Consider the following 26,455-nt stretch of genomic DNA (forward strand, 5'->3'; position numbering starts at 1 on the left):
GCAGAGCACTAGTATAGGCTCTGCTCCGGAACTCTGGGGAACCCCCTGACATCACTGTCCATACATTGACAGTGATGTCAGGGGAAACCCCAGAGCTGGGGTCCCAGGCAGAGCGCTACTAGCCTGGGAGTCCAGCTCTGCTTTTGACATCACTGTCCATATATGGACAGTGATGTCAGGGCCAACCCCAGAGCTGGAGTCCGCTCTGCCTGGGACTCCAGCTCTGCTCCTGACATCACTGTCCATATATGGACAGTGATGTCAGGGGCTTCCCCAGAGCCGGAGTCATGGAGCAGAGCCTCATTTAGCGCTCTGCCTGGGACTCCTGCTATGCTGCTGAGATCACTCTCCATATATGGACAGTGATGTCAGGGGCTTTCCCAGAGCCGAAGTCCCAGAGCAGAGCCACCTATATTGCTCCTCCTTGGACTCCTGCTATGACACAAGCCATGATTAAGGACGCTGTGGCCGTCTGAAACGCGTAGGCAGCGTGCATACTTTTCTATCCACCTTTGCACTTGGATATTTGTCCTCAATTTTAAATATTTTTTCAAATAAAATTGGAACTCAGTTTCCTTTTTAAAAGTTTACTCCTCAATTTTTTGGCGCTGGATCCTTCCTTGTATTCCTGTTGACTCCTGCTATGCTTCTGACATCACTTTCCATGTATGGACAGCGATGTCAGGGGCTTCCCCAGAGCCGGAGTCCCGGAGCAGAGCCACTTCTTTCGCTCTGCCTGGGACTCCTGCTATGCTTCTGACATCACTGTCCATATATGGACAGCGATGTCAGGGGCTTTACCCAGAGTCAGAGTCTCAGAGCAGAGCAGCTTCTAGCGCTTTGCCTGGGACTCCTGTTATGCTTCTGACATCACTGTCCATATATGGATAGTGCTGTCAGGGGCTTTCCCAGAGCCAGTGTCCTGGAGCAGAGCCGCTTCTAGCACTTGGACGCTCCTCCTCTGGCCTGCTCTCTCATCTCCCGAGGGAGCTACGGTGCCTCGCGGGCCGCAGATGACAGCCTCAGTGGTAAGGGTATACTGGGTGTTGCCTTATCACAAAAAAGAATGGTATCAATCATCATCTCGCTGCAGATCATACAGTGACTGCAGTACCGATCAGTCAGAGGGAGAATAAACATTTACATTCAGTGACTCACTGGTGACGTCTTCTCAGATTGGAGTGGTTTCCTTTTCTTTTTCATACAGCACAGACCTCCATGACAGCTTCTCACAGTTACAACGCACCACTGCAGAATGTCTTTGGCTCCTTATTTTTCCAACACATCTCCACCTATATACTAAGACAAAATTCTCATGGTGCCACACACTATGCCCCTGAATATAATAGCACCATACACTGTGCCCCTGAATATACTGCCACACACTGTTTCCCTGAATATATTTCCACCCATTGTGGCCCTGAATACAATCATATCGCACACTGTGCCCCCTCAATGCAATCGTATCACACACTGTGCCCCTGAATACAATCATGTGACACACTGTGCGCCCTTAAAATAAAGTGCCACACACACAGTGACCCACAAAAATAGTGCCACATGCTATATCCCCAAAAAATAGTGCCATAGGCTGTGACCCTTGAAAATAAAGCACCAAACACAAAAAGAGGGCTACTCGCTGTGTCCCCTGAAAAGTGTTACATGCTGTGTCCCTTGCAAAGAAAGTGATACACACACACTGTGCCCTAAGCAAAAAAAGTGTCAACACACATTGCCCCCTGTAAATAGTGCCACACAATGCCCCTTGTAGATAGTGCCACACAATGCGATGAGGAGAATGGGGGACCGAAATTCCCCCGAAATTCTCCATGAGAATGGAGCGCTGGTGTGCATGGTCGGTCAGCACTCCATTCATTTCTATTGGACTTCCGGTACTGCTGTCTCTGGCAGCTCCATTGAAATAAATAGAGCGCTGGTTGAATATGCGCACCAGCACTCCATTCTCATGGAGCATTTCAGGGGACTTTTGGTCCCCCCTTTTCTTTAGCCCAGCGGTTGGAACCACAGTGATCACACATGTATCCCCTATCCTGTGGATAGGGGATACATGTGTTTGTGGGAAAACACCTTTAAATGCTCCTTGGCCCCAATGCCTAAATTTGTAACATTTACCTCCACCTACCATGTGCCATTTATAATACTGGTGTCTTCTCATGTGGCAGAGGAACCCCAGGCACCAAAGACGGGATACAACTGCTAAATCTGCACCCCTATAGCTATGCCTTTGCTTGACGCGTGACATGCTTTGGAACCATGACCTTTTTAAAAGAAACATGAAGTTCCACTGATCATAGTTTTGCTTGGTATTATTTGATTAATAACACCACAATAACATTCATAGAGATATATCACAAACTATCCACACATTGACAATTTGTTTTTATTTTTGCTGTAATCAAACAATTTATATTATAATCTATCCTAACTGGATAATTAATCTATTATACTGTATAGGTCAACTTGTATTTTTGCTAACCTTGTTTGTACAGTGAGTACTAATTCATATTTAACTATTATCACAACTGGTTTTATGTGATTCCAGAAGTGAGTGGGCAAAAAAATCGGTCCTCAAGCAACCAGTGAGCTGATTATGAATGGGGCTGGTTGTGTAGATACAGCTGAAGACATCAAAGATAACAGGCAAAGCAAACAGTGCTCAAGAGTTTCTTTTATTTCGAATCAACATGATGGAGTGGCAGCTGAAATAAATGGAATAAGATAAAGTGTTTACGTAGGCAGAAATACATGTATATGACGTATGACTGAGAGATAACTGGGGTATATAATCTGAGGTTTGAAAGGAAGAGACAGACAGACGGCTCTTTCACAGCCAGATTTCACAACTTTATATACATTCTGCCATGGAATCTGAAGAATACAGAAAAAGAGGTATGTTATACAGAATTCTATCTATCACAGGGAGATTTGCTGCCGACTAGAAATATTTTTTTTTAGCTACATAAAAGATGTGATCTGCCGATGAATAAGTGTTTGCTTGTTCATCGGCTGATCGTTGCCCTATTTACACAGGGCAATGATCGTGAACGAGCGTTCTTATGAACGTTAGTTTGCTCAATCATTGCTCCTATAAAAGATCCTTAACACAATTCACTTAGGACAATCAATTGATAATCAGTAACATGTACAAACATTTTTAAATACCCGATTAAAAAAATCCTGTGAATAGAGGGGATCCCCTTTTCAGATCCCTCATCTATTAGCCAGAGCAGGGAGCGGCTACTAAGAGTGTATCTGGACATCCCATTGACTGCGCTGCGGAATGTTTGATTCCCCCTGCGAAGGTGCTTAAGGAAAATTGAACACTTGCTGCCATGTTCGTACACAGATTACAGCTGAATGCTGGGGGTCCTAGCAATAGGAAGCCCTGGGATCAGCTTATCCTCAGGGGGCCCTTATAACACAAAGGAATTGTCCAAAGCAGAAACCCCTTTAAAGAAAAAAAGCAACATCAACACTAAAATAATATGTATGGAAGAGGAATACTCTATCTATCTATCTATCTATCTATCTATCTATCTATCTATCTATCTATCTATCTATCTATCTATCTATCTATCTATCTATCTATCTATCTATCTATCTATCTATCTATCTATCTATCTATCTATCTATCTATCGTCTTTATTTTAAGCTTTGCAGTCTTTCTTTATTAAATTACATTATCTTTTATTGCACTGAATTTCATTGTATTCCATGAACATATTACAAATAAATCAGATAAATCATACCATTATAATGATTAATCATAAGATTAGATTTTTTATTTTGCTAATTATAAATGTAGTGTAGGACTAGGGACATATTTGTTAATGTATCAAAGTGAAACATGAGCTATATTTATTTTCTTAAAGTATTCTAAATATTCTTATTATAAGAATAGTAGTACATCCAAATGTACAATTAAAGAGTGTTCTTCACTGACACATTAAAATACCTACTTGACTTGGCTTTAACGCAGTTGTTAGAATATGATTTTGACAAGTGCTAGAATTTTTGATTATTTGACTAATGTATATGTCAACTTAAGATTAAATGTATAAATCATGCATCAGAGTATGCGAGCGAGACGACTAGGATTTAGTACATTTAGATGAAGAGTTTGTGTCCACACAGATAAACTAGCTAGCTGGAGTGTTTTAGCAGTCTGTGATTTTCATGGCCTTCATGTTCTTTCTATATACAGGTAAAGAACTGGTGGATTATATCTGTCAGTATCTCAGCACCGTAAGAGACAGGCGGGTAAATCCAGATGTACAGCCTGGTTATATGAGAGCCCTTTTGCCTGACAGTGCCCCTGTGGAATCGGAGAGTTGGGACAACATATTCAGAGACATTGAGGACATCATCATGCCTGGGGTAAAATGGATTCTACTATTTATATGAAGCCTCTAAATATTAGATAATAGCAATAAATTACAGTCTTAGGGTATGTGCACACGATAACGTCAATTACGGCTGAAATTACGGAGCTGTTTTCAGGAGAAAACAGCTCCTGCATTTCAGACGTAATTGCTCGTACTCGCGTTTTGCGAGGCGTCAATTACGGTCGTAATTTGGAGCTGTTCTTCATTGGATTCAATGAAAAACGGCTCCAATTATGTCCCAAGAAGTGTCCTGTACTTCTTTGACGAGGCTGTCATTTTACGCGCCGTCTTTTGACAGTGACGCGTAAAATTACAGGTCGTCGGCACAGTACATCGGCAAACCCATTGAAATGAATGGGCAGATGTTTGCCGACGTATTGGAGCCGTGTTTTCAGGCGTAAATCGAGGCGTAAAACGCCTCATTTACGCCTGAAAATAGGTCGTGTGAACCCAGCCTAACTCTCCTCAAAACCCAGAAACTCAAGTTTTAGAGAAGTTAAATGAAGGGTGTCGTGAAATTTTTTTTTTTTATATCAATTTGCTTTTAGTGTTTTATTAAAAAATGTTTTATTTATTTGTGTATTTGTGTTTTACTTTTTTTTATTTTTGAACTTTTTCTTGTCTATGGTGGCTGCCATTTTTTTTTTCATCTCTGTATGTGTCGATTAACGACACATACAGACATGGAATATGGCACATACAGCCCCATAGTGAATGCGAACGGGACCCGTTCCATTCAATATGCTGTACGCCGTCTGTGTGGGAACGGCGCATGCGCCGCTCCCACACAGTCCAAATGGAAGTTCTTCGGCCGAGCGACGTCCGGCACGATTTTCTTGTGGACCAGAAGCCGCGGCCGGACAGTAAGATTACTACTTCCGGTCGTGGCTTCCGGACTTGTGTTCTAATGCAAGCACTTGGAGCGGAGGGAGCAGACGGACCGGAGTGAGCGGCGGCGGCAGGAGCAGGTAAGTTATTTCTGTGTATGTACGTGTTTTAGTGTGTGATTACTACTGTATGTAAACCTACTACACTGTGTATTCGCTCAAAAAATGGCGACACACAGTATACACAGTCTTCTCAAATTTTGCAGCATAAAGCAATGTGGTTGCTTTACCACATGCCAATGCTGCAATTTTGGGAATTGCTCCATCTAGTTACCAGCACTGGGAAATGTTATAAATTAGAATCTAATTTATAATATTTCCTGACTCGTGAAAAAAAAAAAAAAATTAGAACAATGTTTAATCATTTATACACTAACTGTTTAACTAAAAACGTTTGGATTAATTTGTGTGTTTGTGTGTTACTTTTTTTTATTTTTACACTTTTTCTTCCCTATGGGGGCTGCCATTTTTTTTTCCATTTCTGTATGTGTCGATTAACGACACATACAGACATGGAATACAGCAGCCCCAGTCCCATAGGGACTGCGAACGGGGCCCGTTCCATCCACTATCGTGTACGCCGCTGTGTGGGAACGGCGCATGCGCCGCTCCCACACAGTCCAATTTGAAATGCGCGCCGTCCGGCACCATTTTCCTGTGGACCGGAAGTCGCGGCCGGACAGTAAGATTACTACTTCCGGTCGCGGCTTCCGGACTTGTGCACATGGAGCAGCGGCAGCAGACGGAGCGGATGGACCGGAGGGAGCGGCAGCGACTGGAGCAGGTAAGTGATTTCTATGTATGTTCGTGTTTTACTGTGTGTTTACTACTGTATGTAAACCTACTACACTGTGTGTTAGCTCAAAAAATGGCGACACACAGTGTAGGAGGTTAGACCGTTCAAACCCCTCGTTTCTCCCGGCACTAGCCAGGATAAAGGAGGGGGGGATTCTGGGAGCTCACTAGAGCGAGGGATTTTTACCCAATTTTGCAGCATAAAGCAATGTGGTTGCTTTACCACATGCAATGCTGCAATTTTGGGAATGGCTCCATCTTGTGACCAGTGCTGGGAAATATTATAAATTGAATCCAATTTATAATATTTCCTGACTCGTGAAGAAAAAATAAAAAATTGGAACAATGTTTAATCACCTACACACTAATTGTTTATCTAAAAAAAACAAAACATGTTTTGCTGGCAACACATTCCCTTTAAAGAAAAAAAGCAACATCAACACTAAAAGAATATGTATGGAAGAGGAATAATCTCTGTATCTATCTATCTATCTATCTATCTATCTATCTATCTATCTATCTATCTATCTATCTATCTATCTATCATCTATCTATCTATCTATCTATCTATCTATCTATCTATCTATCTATCTATCTATCTATCTATCTATCTATCTATCTATCTATCTATCTATCTATCTATCTATCTATGTGTGATTTCAGTTTACATTGTAGCAATTTAACAAATAATGCAACACCCACTTATGTCCTGTGTGTTCCTACAGGTTGTCCATTGGCAGAGTCCTCATATGCATGCATACTTCCCAGCACTGACATCCTGGCCTTCCTTGCTTGGAGACATGCTTGCAGATGCTATAAACTGCCTAGGATTTACATGGGTAGGTTGTACCCTTACATGGGTGTATTTTAGCACGTATTTTGAATTTATGAACCTGCTGTTTCATTAATATCTACTTTAATGTGGTTTGAAATCCACGTGAAATCCACTCACAAACCGCCTACCATTCTCTTCAATGGGAATTCTGCATAAATGTTTAAATGACAACAGAAATTTCCAATGCTGATTTTAAATCTATGTCAATAAGTAACAAGTCACTTATTGACGCATATTTCGCACGGGAAAGCCTAGTGGATTTCCATACACGGATTAACAGCTGGGCGGATTCGCGGCGCTTAAATAGAAATCTGCATAAAAAATCCACGTATAACATGCGGATTTCTAACACAGTTCTCCCTTAAAAACTGCGTCAGATGTGTCCGCCTCTCGAATCCGTCGTGTGGACATGGCCATAGATTGACTTACAGGGGTTCTATAGTAAAATATTTCTCATCTTATATCTCCATTACCATTACCTAATTGTTTGTGTTGTTGTATTTTTTCACTACTAAAACTTTTTTTTTACACAATCTATTAGTCCCCATAGGGAACTTAAACCAGCGATTGTTAAAACGCTGGTACAATACACTGCAATACTAATGTATTGCACTGTACAGTAATTTTTACCGGCCACAGGCACGGCTTAGCAGAGGCAGAGTGAAGGCAGTCCTGGGGGCCTTCATTAATCAACTGGGCTGCCATGACAACTATCGGCACCCCATGATGGCATTGTGGAGGCGCCGATGAGCTGTCAGAGTGGGCCGCCCTCTTCTCTATAACGCCTGAGATGCGATTGACCGCAGCATTTTATGGGTTAAACGACCAGGAACAGCGCGATCGCTGTTCCTGGCAGTTAGTGCCGGATGTCAGCTGTAACACACAGCTGACACCTGCAGCGTATGGTGCATTCTCAATGCGTCAGCGCTCTCCATACTTCTCGCCCTGCACCTTGACGTGCACTTATGTCAAAGTGCGTTAAGGGATTAAAGTGAATGAGGCTGAGTTGGAATACCACACATAACATGTGAACAGGTGTGAGGCTGTTTCTAAAAGAAAGCAGACATGTTTTTCTAGTCCTGTACAACCCCTTTAATACTAGATTCACACATAGATTTTTTTGTTCCAGATTTTGATGCAGTTTATTGAGCCAAATCCAGAAGTGGATTCACAAGGAATGGGAAATATAAAGGAAAAATGTATACTTCTCCTTCCTCCTGGATCCACTTCTGGCTTTGGGTAAAAAAACTGAATCAAAATCTGCAACAAAAACTCAATGTGCGTTTCCAACCTTACACTCCTCTGTAGCCTTACTTATCAACAGAGGAACGGCACAAAACAGAGTTCTAAGAAAATATTTTCCAGGATTGATTTTTTTATGGGGAATACAAATATTTACTAAAACAGACATATCAGGAAAGGTGATCGCTCCTCTTTTATTATATATGTCCACACAGGCTGCTCTGGATAAGTACATTGATTATTGTGTATATTATTTGCATGTTATGTTCCAGTTACTTCCAGATTTTGATTTTTACCTAACAAAGCTTTATTAATTAGAAAGATATCCAGTTAATGGAATAAACATGTCTGATCTCCTTGTACTGACTCCAATTTATGTTTTATTTTATGATAAGGCTTCTAGTCCAGCGTGCACTGAACTAGAAATGAATGTGCTGGACTGGTTGGCTAAAATGTTGGGCCTTCCTTGTCATTTTCTTCATCATTACCCAGAGAGCAAAGGTGGAGGGGTACTGCAGGTAAGTTATCATATGTTTATAGATTGTACAGAATGATTAAAGGGTTTTTCCCATCTCAGACATTTATGGCATATCTACATGACATTCCATAAATGTCTGATAGATGTGGGTCCCAGCACAGCACGAGTCTCTCCCCATTATGTTCTATGGGAGCCGAAAACAGCCGAGCAGCTCTACCCCAACACATTAGACTCTCTCCCGCCATCGAAACATTCAAAATCAACCTGAAAACCCAACTCTTCAGAAAAGCTTATAACCTACAACACAGATGCCTCTACTCTACTGGGTGAGCTTCTACCCTCATGTACCGTCTCCTTCCCCCTTTCCTTGTAGATTGTAAGCTCTTGGGCGTGGTCCTCTATCCTTCTGTACAAGTCCTTCCTTAAAAGGGTTGTTCACGTTTAGTAAAACGTGCCTGCTTTCTTCCAATAAAGTGCCATACCTGTCTACAGGTTGTGTGTAGTACTTTAATGAGGCTGAGATGCAATACCAAACAAACCCATGTACATGGGTGGCGCTGTTTCTGGAAGAAAGCAGCCATGTTTTTTTGTTTCGGAATAACCCTTTAAAGCTCAGGTTTATTGTATTGGTTGTTTTTATTGTCTCATGTCATGTATTTAAACCTTTTTTTCATATTTACAGCGCTCTGAAATTAATGGTGCTTTAAAATTAACAATAAAAATAATAATAATACTAGTAATATAGTATAATGCTCCATCTGCACAGACATCCTTCTGATGGACCAATCTCAAATGACAGAGATGCAGCTCCCAGTGTTCTAACACTATGGGCACTACAATCAGTTTGGCACTGTGGGAACTGTTAGCATTATGGGCATTACTATGGACACTTGTATGAGTATTGTCATTATTATTTTGTGGATATAACCAGGGGTTGCTTAGATGGTGTGTTTGGGGTTTACATCTAAAAGCACTTGGGGAGAAGGGAAGCACCATTTTGCTTTCTACCTCAGGCAACAGAAAGGGTACAATTGACCCTGTGACTAAGTGCCTTTCTATTAGCAAAAAGTGACAATAGACAAGTTGGTGACAACCTAGTGGTTGGACTGACTACAGTCTATTGCTAGACCAAAATCACATTCTTAATCCAGAAGCAACAGTTCAATCCTTTCTTGTTCTTAGTCTGTTTCAATGCTGCTGGGACTAAGTTTGTAAGGGTATGTCTAGGGCCTCATGCACAAGGGAAAGCTTTCTTGTGGAGCTTCGCACTACGGAAACGCAAGGACTCCATGTCCCGCCAGACTACACTTTATCAGGTGCCGTATTACAGCATCCAATGGAGGATACCACAATTTCTTTCTGTCATTTTCGTACAGAACCCTGTATGCCCCTGTATGAAATTGGAGGCATATAGAGGTATAGTTAGGGCCCGGTAAAACAACATACTACAAAATAGGATAGAAATAATTGATATGCAGACAAGACTAGATGTTCATGTCCTGCTAGGCTCCAACTCTTTACTATTATATTAAAATACGTCTTTACAATTGCAGAGTACTGTGAGTGAGTCAACACTTATAGCTTTACTGGCTGCCAGAAAGGACAAAATCCTGGATATGAAAACTTCTGAACCTGATTCAGATGATTCAAGCCTCAATTCTCGACTCATTGCTTATGCCTCAAATCAGGTAAGTCAGTTACTGTAACTTACATACATTACCAGAACCAATCAACTGACATGTTTCAGACATTTATGTTTGCATGGCTGTATATGCCTCAGATTTTACCCTGGCCGAGTCGCCTGACAGATGCCCTTTAACAGTGAGGCACAGTAGATGTACAACTATGGAGATACATTGCTCATATACATGTATCTGTATCCTAAATGTATTTCTTAGGCTCTTTTCACGCTGCTCTTGGCTAAATACTTTAATAACCAAACGTATGCCAAAAGAGTGTCCATTTGGTATTTCCTTTGTTGGTTTACTGTTTTTTACTGTATTGAAAAGGAAAGTCAACCGTACTAAAGGGGCATACAGATTACACAATCTGAGAGTCACTTTGTGTTGGAAGAGGGGATAGACAACATGATCTTTATGCTGCATATTCATGGTATTGCCCCCAAAACAGACCTGGGGCGTTGACTATTTGGTTTCAACTGTGTTTTTATTGAACATTTTTCAAAAATATACATATAACTTAGAGCAGCATGAAGGGCCATGCAATTCACATAGTAAGACAGTAACTTTCAATAGACAGACAAAACATCTGGGAAAAAACACAGGGGTTTAAGGGGGTGAGGGGGGGGGGGGATAGTCGGAGCTCCACCGGCGTTGACTATTTGAATGTATGAAAGCTTGATATTTCGAATGGTACCCCTAACAGCCTAAGCTGGATAACAAATATACCATACAGCTACCTCCCCCCAACTCTGGCTTTGAGAACTGTATTGCTTTTAGAACAATATTTTAGTCCTTTCTGGCAAATTATAGATGTATAAAATGTCTCTATTTCATGATCTCATATCTCCAATATCATATTAAAATAGTTCTAGTGGTCATTTGCTAGTGTATACTTATTTTTTTGTAATAAAACTCATATTTCATATATGCAGGCTCACTCTTCGGTAGAAAAGGCTGGTCTGATTTCTCTAGTAAAGGTCCGATTTCTTCCAGTGGATGAAAATTTTTCTCTTAGAGGAGAGACATTAAAAACTGCAGTGGAAGAAGATAGAAAACGTGGACTTGTTCCTGTCTTTGTGAGTTAGAAAATTTATTTGATTAATTTCTGTAAAACAATGTTGTTCAATGACAATGTCCTCCTGAATTATAAGGAAGTCATTAATATCATCTAAATCTATCCTCACTATGATACCTGGCCATCTAACTAGTAGCAATATCACAGCAGATTGACATTTGACTTTAGAATCAAGGATCTAGTATCCAGCGCCAAAATACTAAGTCACTTATACATTTCATCCTTATAGGTCTGTGCAACACTAGGAACAACTGGGGTGTGTGCCTTTGATAATCTTGCAGAATTGGGCTCAATATGTAAGTTAGTACATTTGTAAATAGAATATATACATATATATATGTGTGTATATATATATATATATATATATATATATATATATATATATATATATATATATATATATATATAAAAATCAAAATATATTTTTTTCTATTGATTTCTAACACTAATGTTTTACTTTACTGTACAGGTGCCAGAGAAGGATTGTGGCTCCATATAGATGCAGCATATGCTGGCACTGCCTTCCTTTGCCCAGAATTCAGAACACTATTCAATGGAGTGGAATATGCTGATTCCTTTACATTCAATCCATCAAAGTGGATGATGGTGCATTTTGACTGCACCGCTTTCTGGTGAGAAACTATATGGATATAACTCGGCATGATATCTCAGTTTATTACCAGTGGTCTTATACAGGTTTTCCAAGTCTGAAAGAGTTAAATAGAGAATCGGAAATTGATCACCTAGGGACAGACGACCGACCGAATTTTATTGTACAAAAATAATGTAAATGTATGATCAGACCTCAGAGTTTCTGTTTTAGAAAATTCTGTAGTATTAGAGACTTGTATCATGAACCATGTGACATTTTATTAACTATTTTGCAAGAAATTAATAGCAGTTTACACAGAACTACAATCTGTCCCTACATGAGTAATAATAAATCTATCCCATTGTGTTTCCGGTATGTAATGTACGCTATATGATTATATATAGATGATATATTGGCTTAAAAGGAAGGAACCTATAAAAAGTGTTAGGTCCCTTGATTTGGGCAATACAGACCAACTACATTGCCTAAATCAGTACACTTTGAGGGTAGATTTATTTTACAAGTATGAAGATGAAGAAACAGGATTATTGGGGCAGATTTATTATTTTTGTCTAAAATAAAGGCACCGTAAACCTAGAAGAGACAGGCAAAAGATACATTTGTCTTATCACAGTGGTGCATTCTGTGTGATAGATTTAGAACATCTTGATAGAAATGGTAGAAACTTTTCTCTAATTTACGCCACCTCTTGGTTAAGTTACTTCAGACCAGTATTGTGCGCCAAAATTGAGGCGCACGTCAATAATAAAGTTGGTGCATTCAAGGGCTCCACTTAGCCATGCCCGCTTTTCTAGACACTTTTGAATAGTGTTTTGTTACTACCAACCTCATAGCCAAAACTTTGGGTTAACATTGTTTTATTTCTTTAGGGTGAAAGACAAATACAAACTGCAGCAAACATTTAGTGTCAACCCCATCTACCTCCGGCATGCCAACAGTGGAGCTGCAACGGATTTCATGGTGAGCGACAATACTAAGAAAATATTTTAACTTTTGTCTTTTTATGGTAATATTGTAACTGCTAAATAATCTAGATAATTGTAACTCAATACTAAAGTATATACCAAAGCTAGAGTTTAGTATAATCCCACCTGAGTCAACCTCTGAGACCCCCGGAAAATAGCTTATTTTGTAGAGGGAAGTTCTGTCTGCTGCCCACTTCTTGGGCAACGGCCACTCAAATGGAAGGCCATCCATATAATACATGGCAGATCCAGGTCTGCCAGAGCAAGAGCAGCTGCTTGTTGGCAGTCCTCATATTGGGGTGTCCTGAGTGAGGAATCCCCCTCTATAGCTCTTAATAGGGCATATGGAAAGGGGTTTCCAAATGTGACAGCCCCCATAACTAACATCATGAATAATCATGCTGGTAGAGACGGGATATTGTGGACAACTTGATGCCTTTTCTTTTTATTTACTAGTGTTATCAGTGACTAATTCTCCTGCCATCATTGACAGAAGAAATACACATTAAGGCGGTATCCGTTGTGCAAATATCTGGGTAGGGGCATGTGTACAAATAAGCAGGTTATAGAGGAGTCTTATACAAAGACACATTTTTCTTTTTAAGTTTCTAAAAACATTAAATGGAAATATTTCTTTAGTTTGAAACCGGTAACAAACATGTTATTAGATGCTTTATTTTAAAGTGGACCTGCCATCATTAGACGTCTTCAGTAATTTTACCTGAAAAAACTCACATAAAATTAGTGTAATAGGATATTGAACAAACAGGACAACCTAGAAAAATGTAAGAAATATAGTAGGCAGGTACTAGTGGCATAATTCTATCAGTTACAGAGGTAGCAAACACAAACAACCGCCAGCGCCTTAAGGGTCCATAGTCCTCCAATGCACGTAAAAAAGATACAGGATAAGAAGGTGAAGAAATGACGCTATGAACATTTATGTGATCATATATAGAGCTATCTCAGTATATACATATTATAATATATATAGAGGCAATAGAGCATGTCATCATTAGATACAGGATATGTTAAGACATTAAAAATAAGGTGGAGGTCACATGTATAACTTTTTCCACTGGCACCCAAGACATCCAAGTTATGGTAGCCATTAAACCATTAGGAACCTATGCAAAGTAAGGTACATAATATATTGAACCCTAACCAAAAAAATATTATCCTTGTGAAAATAAGGCTAACAATTGTTAGAGAACAGGAAAAGGAGGAAAGAAATAAAACAATATAAAAAAGTGGTAGGTAGGTAGGTGGGTATTAAAGAAGGGAAGTTTTTCTGTCGTTGACCCTACTTCCCTGATGAGAAGGTATCAGAGACATGTGAGAAGACTTTAGTTAAGGTTGGGGTGTGTGTAGCCCGCACACTTCGAAAATTTTGATATGGAATCATTCAGGATTCTAGTTAATACTTGATCAACTATGAAATCGTTCCAGGCTATCCTCAAGGTTATGTTAACATAGGGCGGATACAATACGCTTACAGTAGCAGCAAAGTAGATGAGGTTTGAATCAATCTCATCCACACTCTGCGGAAAAAGTCTGATCAGAATACATGGGTAAAATGACATGCATGTGCATTTAGGTTGGGAATTCGCCGCAGATTAGTTGCAGATTTTTCCCATTGAGTTCAATGGCTGGGCTCTATACAGGCAGTCTCCTATGAGAACGTTTCATCACATGTGACTACAGCAGCCAATCATAGGCTGCAGTAGAGACATCTGACGACGTCATCGCAGGAGGCCTACATTCTTACAGAATCTGCAAGCATTTTGCCAGCAATGCATGTGAAAAGGTTATATAATACGCCATTCACATGCTGTGAGTATAAATCTACGCAGAATAATGACCGCAGTTTGGATTTGCAACAATCTGCAACATGTGGATTAGCATACCTAGTAAAAAATTCTGACCTTGTAAATATATCCTTAATGTGCAGGCTGGTAAAATATGATCCAATATGTCTGAAGATAGTGAGTAAGGAGGATAGTCCTTCACATCTAAAATAACGATTAATGCTTTAACTGGATTGTATTGTGTTTGTTCTATCAGAAAATGCAATTGCACAGAGCTCATTTTGTTGTTTCATAATTGTAGCACTGGCAAATTCCACTAAGTCGGCGCTTCCGCTCCCTAAAACTTTGGTTTGTAATCCGTTCATTTGGGATTAAAAATCTTCAAGCACACATCAGACATGTGAGTATTTTGCAGAATTTTACCATGGATTTCACCTTTTCGAAATCTTGCAGAGAACCCGAGAGTTAATTTCCTTCTGATCCCTTCCATTTTCATCTGGCAGATATCTGGTGAAGGCGAAAACTTAATAAGGGGACAGAGCTCTCCTATTGTAGACAGAGCAGTGAGGGAAGGCTCCTGCTGCAGCCTGTTGCCTTGCAGCTAGAGAGAGGTGTGGTCTGAAGTTTGTTAGAAAAATGTCTGATCTCCTTGGACACATAAAAAACTTCTTTCTCACAGTTTTTTTCTTTCATATTTCTCACAGTTTTGATTGCAATGAGAGACAGAATAGGATCAAAGGAAAGGAGGATATTTAGGGAGAGCTTTCTGGGATTGTTTTGTGAATATTTTGTACACATAGCCTAGGGGAAATTAATCATGCTGTTTGTACCAGTCTGTTATGCACAAAAATGTGCAACTTTTTTTCACTTTTATTCCGCTCTAGCCCCTTTTATGCCAATTGGCCCAAAAAATGTACCAATTAGCATAAATTTTAGAGGAAATCTATACCAGCTAATAGTATGTGCCTCCTAATAAATTTGTTGCATCTTAGGGCGGGTTCACACATGGCGGAATTTCACTTAAATTCCGCTGCGGACACTCCGCAGCGTTAATCCGCAGCGGAGCCGTTTCTACATTGACTTTCACTTTAATTTAGCAGTGTTCGTTTACACGATGCGTACAATTCCGCTGCGGAGCATAGGCTGCGGAGCGGAATTTGGTGTCCGCAGCATGCTCTGTCTGTTGCGGAGCAGTGGCGGACTCATGGCGGAATTTCTCCATTGACTTCAATGGAGATTCAAAGTTCCGCAATGAAGTCCGCAGCTGTCATGCACATGTCATGTGTGCTGCGGATGCGTCTTGCTTTTTTTACTTGACATTTCTTCATTCTGGCTGGACCTATGTATTTCTAGGTCTACAGCCAGACTGAGGAAGTCAATGGGGCTCCCGTAATGACGGGAGCGTTGCTAGGAGACGTCAGTAAATAGTCACTGTCCAGGGTGCTGAAAGAGTTAAGCGATCGGCAGTAACTGTTTCTGCACCCGGGACAGTGACTACCGATCCCAATATACATGTATCTGTAAAAAAAAATGAAGTTCGTACTTACCGAGAACTCCCTGTTTCTGTCTCCAGTCCGGCCTCCCAGGATGACGTTTCAGTGTAAGTGACGGCTGCAGCCAATCACAGGCCAAGCACAGGCTGCAGCGGTCACATGGACTGGCGCGTCATCCAGGGAGGTCGGGCTGGATGCCGAAGGAGGGACGCGTCATAAAGACAACGGGCGGTAAGTATGAATTTCTTTTACTTTCACTAGGGAAAGTGCTGTCCCTTCTCTCTATCCTGCACTGATAGGGAGAAGGGAAGCACTTTTCCCGCAGTCCGCAGCAGCTAGTCCGCATCAATTTTCTGCACATTTTGTGCAGATCCGCAGCCGTAATCCGCAACCCGGATTAGGTGCGGCATTGATGCGGACAGTTGCGGAGGAATTCCGCCATGTGTGGTCATGCCCTTACTCCAGCGGGTTTCAGCCTTAGACTGGCGTTTAAAATGCCAGTCTTAGTAGATCTCGAAGCATTCACTCGTGCAGGCTTTAATCTGGTTTTGTACCGTTTTTTTTCATACAGTTTTTGAAGCCAAAACCAGAAGTGGATTTACGTAAGGGAAGAAGTAGTATCTGTCCTTTATATAGTCTCTACCTTTATGATCCTCACATGGTTTTGATTTTAAAAACTGCATAAAAAAAAGCTGCACAAAACCTGCACATGTGAATACACCCTTAGTGTTCCTTTAACATGTCTACTTCCGCATTGTTTAGTGCAGGAGCTTGTGGTACTTTGAGTCATATGCACAGGCATCATTCCAAATTGAGATTTGCTTCTCAGTTGGTTTGCGTCTTGGATTGAGCAGCAGTTACCTAATGACTACTCAACCATACCGTATTAATGTGGAACTGTATGCATGTATGTATGGTTATCAGGGACTATTGGAGAAAAATTGAGTGCTGTAACTTTTGATCTGGATTTCCTCCATTGTAAATAAAGATTTACAGAGTTTCTGCCTTTTTAGGCTAAGACTATGTGTAAACAACGCATAAAAATTACGCTGTCTAACCGGCATAAATATCTGTACGAAAATCTACAATGAAAAAACGTATTTCATTGTTGATTTTGGTGCGGAAGCTAGCTACAGTTTTGCATTACTTGTATTGCAATGAATGAAATCTGTGGTGATAATCTGCAACATTTCCGCAACAGATAAGGCAAGACGCAGATTTGAAAATCCGCAGCATGCCTACAATCTGCAGAAAATTGTTTACGCTGTGATTGAATTGGTTATGTTAAAACCCTATTTATTGACATTGTACTGCACTTTGTTGCAAAATTTTGGGTGCGGATTCCGCAACCAAACAGTTGGCCGCAAATACACGATGTGTGAACATAGCCTAAAGCTCTCCAGATCACAATTTCAGGACAAACATCCAGTTTCTTCAAATAACCCAGGAAAGTGAAGTGGCCATTGCCGCCTGCTGTTATGGTTAGATGATAGCCACATATTACAGTGCATTTAGAAAGTCTTCAGACCCTTTCACTTTGTCTTACATTTTATGTTGAGACCTTGTGCTAAAATAAAAAAATCACGTTTTTCCCGCCTTGTGCTAAAATAAAAAAATCAAGTTTTCCCCCATCATTCTGTACTCAATGACAAAGTGAAAACACAATTTTAAATTTTTTTGCAAATTTATTAAAATGGAAAAATTCAAATTTTGCATGGACATAAGTATTCAGACCCTTTGCTATGACACTTGAAATTTAGCTCTGGGGCCTCCCGTTTCTCTAGATCATCTTTGAAATATTTCTACACCTTGATTGCAGTCCACCTGTGGTAAATTCATTTGATTGGACATGATTTGGAAAGACACACTCCTGTCTATAGAAGGTCTCACAGATGACAATGCATATCAGAGCAAAAACCAAGCATGTGGAGGAAAGAACTGGAAGAAACCAGGCACTGCTCATCACCATCCCAATGCCATCCCTACAGTGAAGCAGCATCATGCTGCGGGGGTGTTTTTTTAACAGCTGGGACAGGGAGACTGGTCGGGGTTGAGGAAAAGATGAATGGAGCAAAGTATAGAGATATTCTTAATGAATACCTGATCCAGAGTTCTCGGGACCACAGACTGGGCCAAAGGTTCACCTTCCAACAAGACAATGACCCTAAACACACATCCAAGACAACACAGGAGTAGCTTAGGGACAACTCTGAATGTCCTTGAGCAGCCCAGCCAGAGCCCTGACTTGAACCCAATCCAATATCTTTGAGAGACCAGAAAATGACTGTCCACAGACCATTCTCATCCAACCTGACAGAGCTTGAGAGGATCTGCAGAGAAGAAAGGCAGAAAATCTCCAAATCCAGATGTGCAAACCTTGTGGCATCATATCCAAGAAGACTGGAGGCTGTTATCACTGCCAAAGGTGCTTCAACTAAGTACTGAGTAAGGGGTCTGAATACTTATATCAATGCAATAGTTTAGTTTTTCCTTTTCAATAAATTGTTAGTAATCTTTGCTATTCTGTTTTCACTTTGTCATTATGGGGTATTTTTTATTTTAGCACAAGGCCTCAAGATAAGAAAATGTGAAAAAATGTAAATGGTCTGAAGACTTTCCGAATGCATTGTATGTACTGATGGAAAGGGGCAAACCACAATCAAATTAGCGTCTGCTGGTCTAGTCTGATTTTTATTGCGATCTTAAAGATATATAATGTGTAATGCAAAACTTTTATTCTCATATTTATCTCATATTGCACATTGGTAAATGTGAAAAACATTTGTCTATTCTGTTAATTAGAAATTGTATATTAATTCTAGTAGACACCACAAGATGGTGCTAGAACATCTTTTTTGCTTGATACCAGACTTGCCCAGGACATCTAAGGCTGGGGGCACACTGCCTTTAGAGGCTCACTTTGGTCGCCAGTACCGCCAAAATTGACAGGAAGAATAGCACTGTCAGTGGGCTCCGTCGGTCGCTGGTGATATTCATCGTACGAAGGATCCTGCAATGCGTTGTGATTTCCGTTATAAACAAAAACCACTACGCAAGTGTGAACGTAGGCTTGTCAACATTTTATTTAATATGGAAAAAAAACAAAAATATGTACATAGTATATGCTGTGTATATATTGAGAGCTGATTTATCACCACACTGTATCTCTTGGATATGTTTATCTCTGTTCTACTTTTAGGGCACAGAGATGGCCAGGTATTTTGAGTCATTGGTTAAAGCGGACCAGATGTTTGAAGTTCCTGCAAAGAGACACCTTGGTCTGGTTGTCTTCCGGCTAAAGGTAATCTGATGTTTTTTTTCCCTTCCAGTAAGACTCTGCATTGTTTTTCCAGTGGTTTTGATACATTTCTTCTTCCCCTTGCAATGATTATTTTGTAAGGATTCATGAATATCCTGCTGCTTGATCGGATGGTCAAAACACAGTATTACAAATGGAGTTTAATCAGAGCCCATTACGTTGGATGCGGTACCTTCTGTTGGCAGCCCCATATGGAGTACTGTCATACAGTGTACAAACAATCAGGCAACAATGGCTAATTGAGTATAGTGCCCAAATAACAGTGCCATATGTTGGCCTAATGACACTTCCTTACAGTTGTCTAAATAACAATCCAGTGCCGCCACCACCACCATACTGCAATAATAATATACTGTACAGTGACTAAACACACACAATCAATATGGAGGACAACCTAAATACCCCTTTAAGTGGAATGACTTTCATCTATTGATTGTATCATGTTTACGGGGAAAAAGGGCATATAATAATGCCTATGACTGTAAATAACATCAGCAATGACTCCTAAAATATCTAGAACAAAAACCTAAAAAATGGAGTCAACACAAAGCTATAGCTGATAAAAGGATAATTTTTATTGATACAAAACATAAAACATGAAAAACTCACATATTAAAATCAGAGATGACTGCCACAGTGTGGAACAAATGGAAGCCAGACAGATATACATAACAGGAAAAATGGCAATGTGTATGTTAAAGAGTATGATACACAAGTAAGTAACACCAAGAAGGACTTAGAGAAATGTTCATTACTCGAAATTATGTGTAAGGTCCCAGGTCAAGTAAACAGTTGTAAGCATGAGTGCATTAAAGGACCTAACCCACCCACATGATTATGTGAGAAGGTGCATGTAACTTGATGTTAATACCTTACCCATGGTATATTATCCTGCTGTCTGGCGTCACACCCGACGCGCGTTTCGGCCCATTTGTTCCACACTGTGGCAGTCATCTCTGATTTTAATATGTGAGTTTTTCATGTTTTATGTTTTGTATCAATAAAAATTATCTTTTTATCAGCTATAGCTTTGTGTTGACTCCATTTTTTAGGTTTTTGTACAGTGACTAAGCAGCATTGCCACAAAATACCACCATACAGTGCTCAAATAATACTGACAGTGCCCAAATGAAAGCTGAATAAATACAGTAATCTATTATCAGTGCGATACAATGGCTAAATAATATATTTATGGCATATCCACATCATCTACCTGGTAAGGAAACTGCTGGCCTCTGCATCCAGGTTGAGCATTGCCCTCTCTATTCTGTTCTATGGGGGTTGCGAAAAATGCTGCTTGCTCGGCTGTATCCGCAACTCCCATAAAGGTGAATGGAGAGGCCTCCTTTCCAATCATCCTCCGCCTGAATGCGGCAGTCTGCGACCTCCTCACCAGAAAGGATGGGGGGGGGTGTCGGATGACCCCCTTTCTGGGCATAGAAGCGGGTTCAAGGGACCTGCATCTATCAGGCATTTCTGGCAGTCAGCGCATGTGCACCACAGGCCTCAGTGTAAAACAGCGGGATCGTGTGCAGTCCCTGTCTCAATTTAATATACCCTTACTTCTCTGCATGATTATACAGAATAGAGGGGCTGTTATCTGACAGCTTCTCTGTCCTCTCTTTCCTGCATCAGTACTAGGAGTCCTAGTTTTGGCTAAACATGATATGTGGCCCTCTGATGAAGTTAAGGGACACATTTGAGGTCAATACAATGTAGATAATAAAAGCCATTATAATTCTTTAGAGAATAGACTAATAATAATAATAATAATTTATGAGTTTCTTGTCTATACAATCAGCTTGCCACAAAAGTCTATTGAACTACAAAGTATGTGAGTAAACCACATTTTTTGGGGGTATTTTTACTGCTTTGGATACTGAAAAACACGATACACGCAAATGCGATGAACGAGTGTTTACACCTTAATTGTTGTCACATCTGGAAGTAAACTATGTATTTGTATTGTAGACTGTATTTTGCACGTCCCATGATCTATATCAACGCCATGTTCTCTTTTCTTAAACCAGGGTCCAAATTTTCTGACGGAACAAGTGCTGGCAGAACTGACCAGATCTGGGAACATGTTTCTAGTTCCAGCCACCATATATGACAAGTTTATCATCCGTTTCACCGTCACCTCTCAGTTCACCACAAGGGAAGACATTCAGCGTGACTGGAACCTTATTAGAGAAGCTGCAATAAACGTCACCAATCTGCATCATAGCTCCATAGCCAATGACTGCACTAAATTACTGAACCCCCAAACAACGGAAGGTGAGGACGAAGAAGACAACTTCCAGAAGATCACCGTACAACCCAAGCAAGCAGATTTCAGCCCTAAGGATTGGGTTGGGCAGATATCTGAAGATAACATGGATCCCTTTGATGACTGTTTCCCCGAGAACGTGCCTGTGGCTAGTAAACATAGACAAGTGTCTTCTATATATCGATACTGGTCTGCCCAAGACAAGAAAAAGAATGCTCGTTCTCTTAGTTGTAACAGTGTTCCCGCACATAATAGGGAAGCAATTGTAGAAAAGATGGTGCCACAATTTGAACTTCAGAAAGATGGCAGCATACTCTCCAAGCTCCCAGGGAAGGTTATGATTCTAGAGAAAAATGCCTTCCGGAAATTAATCAAGTTTTACAGTGTGCCCAGCTTCCCAGAAATTAGCATTCAGTGTGGGCTTAAACTGCCCTGCTGCCCGCTCCAAGCACTAGTGTGATCTACTCAGCTACACGCGCAGCCATTTTATTTTGGCTAACCCAATACTATATTGATACATTGAGAACTGATGACATCACTGTGTGTCTTTAACCCAGTTTAAGCATGTAGCCAATTGTAATGATGGTTCAGTCTACGCAATGGCTGCCTGAGCTGTGAGAACGTGACAGATCTACTTTGATATTCCAGTCAGCTGGATTTCCAGTGTAGGGATATTATATTATAGACAATTGCACATTTCATAAGCAACAATGAATGATAACGTCATATGCAATCTAATTTCTTATCATGTCTCAGGTGAGACATCATTTAATCTATGTATTACTATTTATATATTTAAGAATAGCATTAATATCTCTAATTATTCACCAACACCACCAGAGTTCATTCTGTACCCCAGCTTGCCTCTACGCTCACCAAAAACCAATGGTAAATTGAGCAGGACTATCAATCAACACCTTTATATAATTTCAATTGGAACGGATCTATATTTTCTGTCCATGTTTAAATAACCAGATTTAACACTGATTTCTAAATGTGACAATAAACACTTTCTATGATGCAAGTCTAAATTGGGTTTTCTATGTTGTTCTTATTTTGATAAAGAGGTTACCTTTCATATGGTAGACTATCTACTTCAGACTGGTTGTTAATCATCCCGGTTACCATCTAACTTCACCCAGAAATTGTGTTTTTTTTTACAGGCAGTGCAATGAAAAAAAGTAAAAAATAAAGAGCATACATGGCACAACATGCAATTCGCAACATAGATAGGCCAGATTCACACGAGCGTAGGGAAACACGGGCGTAAAAAATGTGACGTTTTTCACATCTGATGTGCCCGATTGCGGGTCCCGTTTTCACTGATCCCCATGGACTTGAGCCTTTGAAGGGATCCGTGAAAACGGAAGATAATAGGACAGGTTCTATTTTTCAACGGACCCTTCACACGGTACATTGAAACAACGTGTGAACGGCCCCATTGAAAAACATGCGTCCGTGTGACTGCCGTTTTAACAGCGATCACACGCACGTATTCAACGCTCATATGAATAAGGCCATACACCTGAGCAGATACCAAATGTACACAAAAAGGCACAATCAAAAGAAAAGGCTGTTGCAAATACTACATGAGGGTATGCTACATGACTATCTGCACATGACCTGTTTTTGGCCGTTTTTTGGGCCGTAAACGTCCCGAAAAATGGCTGAAAAATCAGAAGCAGAACGCCTCCAATCATCTGCCCATTGATTTCAATGGGAAATACGGCGTTCTGTTCCGACGTGGCTTTTCTTGTAAAAAGACGCCTGCGAAAAGAAGTGCATGTCACTTCTTGAGACGTAATTGGAGCCGTTTTTCATTGACTCCATTGAAAAACAGCTCCAATTATGTCCGTAATTGTCGCCGCGAAAAACGCGAGTACGAGCAATTACGTCTGAAATTCAGGAGCTGTATTCGCCTGAAAACAGCTCCGTAATTTCAGGCGTATTGGACGCTGCCGTGTGAACATATCCTAAATGAAGCCTAGAAACGACATGTTTGATTCCAGCCTAAATCTAGCCGATTTAAATAAAAATAAAAAAAGCTGCAAAAAAGCAGGGTGTGATTGTTTGGGATATTTTTCCCATTCACTAACGTTCTAGAAGATGTTTTTTAGGCAAAACACCACAAAAACCACCAGTGTGAACCTGGCCTAAAGAGGAGGGTTTGCTATTCAAAAGAGTCTCTAATTTCTAGAAGCTCCAGCACACGGTAAAACATTGTCCATGGAGCCTCATAACAAAATACGAAACAAGAACGGATACAATATGGAATCTATGCTGCAGGTTCTGTGTTGAGATTCTACGTGTTTGGACCATAGACTTGATTGGGAAGCATAAATTCTGCACTAAAATACTAAAGTTGAGTTTTGGACAGCGTTTAGCCAGTAAACGCTGGAAATGCCCCACATATAGACCCCCCCTGTAGATAGTGGCCCACATATAGACCCCCCTGTATATAGTGGCCCACATCCCCACATATAGACCCTCCTGTAGCTAGTGCCCCACAGTCCCACATATAGACCCCCCCTGTATATAGTGGCCCACATCCCCACATATAGACCCTCCTGTAGCTAGTGCCCCACAGCCCCACATATAGACCCCCCCTGTATATAGTGGCCCACATATAGACGATCCACCTGTAGATAAAGCCCCCACTATAGATAATGCCATTAACAGTTTAATTAGAGAAAAAAAACAAGAAAACTTTACATACTCACATGATCCCGTTCCTGTTCGCTGGCGATGCTGATCTGCTCTCTTCTGAGCGGGTCTGCAGGAGCTGAATGAGCGTTGTCCAATGACGCTGATTGGCGTGGCAGAATGACTTGCCCCGTCAATCAGGGCCTTTCAAGCATGGAAGCGGCGTGATGACGTCATCGCGCCGCTAGCCAATCAGCGTAATTGTAAGGCGCTGAATGGTCGGAACATGCCCGGCCATTCAGCGCTAGTGCATGTATTTGGCTGTCGCTAGCACCAGGGCCACCGGTGCTAGCGACGCCTAACAGGCATGAGAGGGCCTGTGTCGCCCGGCCCATACTTGTTGGAGGCTCGGAGGCGCGGGCCCCATAGTAGCGGCGCTACTGCTTTAGCAGCCATAGCGGCTGCTAGCGGCGCCACCGGCCATATGGGGGGGGCATGTCATAGGCTGCAGCGTCACATGGCCTGCAACGTCATTATAGGAGGCCGGACTACATGCAGAAAAGGGGGAGGGGGTACGTTTTTTAGCGCTGCTTTTCGCAGCCAAAATTCCCTCCGACTGCGCTATTGATTTTGTCCAAAAAAGTGAACCCTTTCACAATGGTGACAAACGGAAACCATTAGCAAAGTATCCGTCACCATTGAAATCAATGGTGATGTAAACGGAAGCTATGGTTTCCGTTTGCTTTCCGGTGAGGGGTTCCCCTGACGGAAAGCTCATGCAGAACCCATCAACGGAAAGACAACACTAATGTGAACAGGCCCTTACCTAGCTTTATGTTCATGTTCCTAAGGCCTCATGCACACGAACGTATTTTTGTCCTCCCGTAAATACTGGCGTAAATACGGGTCCTTGGTCACACGTATTCGACCCGTATTGCACCAGTATTTACGGACCCGTGCCCGTAAATATGAGACCGGTGTCACCAGTATTCCACCCGTATTTACGGGCATGTTTTCGCTGCAAAATTGCACTGCAGTAATTGGCAGCCCTTCTCTCTATCCGTGCAGGATAGAGAGAAGGGACAGCCCTTTCCGCAGTAAAAGTAAAAGAAATTCATACTTACCCGGCCGTTGTCTTGGTGACGCGTCCCTCTCTTGACATCCAGCCCGACCTCCCTGGATGACGCGGCAGTCCATGTGACCGCTGCAGCCTGTGATTGGCTGCAGCGGTCACATGGGCTGAAACGTCATCCCGGGAGGCCGGACTGGAGGAAGAAGCAGGGAGTTCTGGGTAAGTATAAACTATAAACTTCTATTTTTTTTACACGTTGATTTATAGTGTGATAGGAAGTCACTGTCCAGGGTGCTGAAAGAGTTACTGCCGATCAGTTAACTCTTTCAGCACCCTGGATAGTGACTATCCACTGACGTCGCCTAGCAACGCTCCCGTAATTACGGGTGCACACACGTAGTCACCCGTAATTATGGGAGCTCCATAGACTTCTATGGGCCTGCCCGTGCCGTGATTACGGCCTAAAATAGGACATGTTCTATATTTTTCAACGGCACGGGCACCTTCCCGTAAGCATACGGGGAGGTACCCGTGGCCAATAGAAGTCTATGGGCCCGTAATTACGGCCCGTGATTCTGGGCGTTTTTACGTTCGTGTGCATGGGGCCTAAGGCTATGTTCACACTGATTTTTTTGCAGGTAGATTTTGATCTGCCTGCACGCAGTTTGCCGCGCCCATTGAGCGCCACGGGCAAAAACGCCACAAAATACGCTTTCTCTGCCTCCAATTGATGTCAATGGGAGGTCAGAGACGTAAACGCCGAAGATAGTTCATGTCGCTTCTTTTTCCGCTCAATGGGAGGCATTTTCGGACGTTTTTTGGCCGGTTTCCGCGTAAAAAAACCTCAGTGTGAACTGGGCCTTAATGACCAGA

The 26,455-nt window shown here is 41.3% G+C and overlaps 1 protein-coding gene across 1 annotated transcript; it reads left to right on the top strand.

Annotated features, from left to right (window-relative positions):
• The first annotated feature begins 2,846 nt into the window (after positions 1–2,846).
• HDC (histidine decarboxylase) lies at positions 2,847–22,878 on the top strand. Its single transcript, XM_075855230.1, has 12 exons — positions 2,847–2,910; positions 4,226–4,398; positions 6,814–6,927; positions 8,561–8,683; positions 10,197–10,331; positions 11,258–11,401; positions 11,630–11,696; positions 11,870–12,032; positions 12,883–12,973; positions 15,088–15,186; positions 19,479–19,580; positions 21,629–22,878. Exons 1-12 carry the CDS (start codon positions 2,883–2,885, stop codon positions 22,325–22,327), a joined length of 1,938 nt encoding a protein of 645 aa, XP_075711345.1. The 5' UTR covers positions 2,847–2,882; the 3' UTR covers positions 22,328–22,878.
• The last annotated feature ends 3,577 nt before the right edge of the window (positions 22,879–26,455 follow it).

The sequence above is a fragment of the Rhinoderma darwinii genome, chromosome 3 (assembly GCF_050947455.1).
Source record: "Rhinoderma darwinii isolate aRhiDar2 chromosome 3, aRhiDar2.hap1, whole genome shotgun sequence".
NCBI classification, from domain to species: Eukaryota; Metazoa; Chordata; class Amphibia; order Anura; family Rhinodermatidae; genus Rhinoderma; species Rhinoderma darwinii.

Bases quoted from the DNA above. Each gene is read 5' to 3' on its own strand.
- HDC (XM_075855230.1), top strand. From the start codon at position 2,883: ATGGAATCTGAAGAATACAGAAAAAGAG. The intron at 2,911-4,225 runs GTATGTTATACA...TTCTATATACAG, and splicing joins TGAAGAATACAGAAAAAGAG to GTAAAGAACTGGTGGATTAT. The intron at 19,581-21,628 runs GTAATCTGATGT...TTCTTAAACCAG, and splicing joins TGGTTGTCTTCCGGCTAAAG to GGTCCAAATTTTCTGACGGA.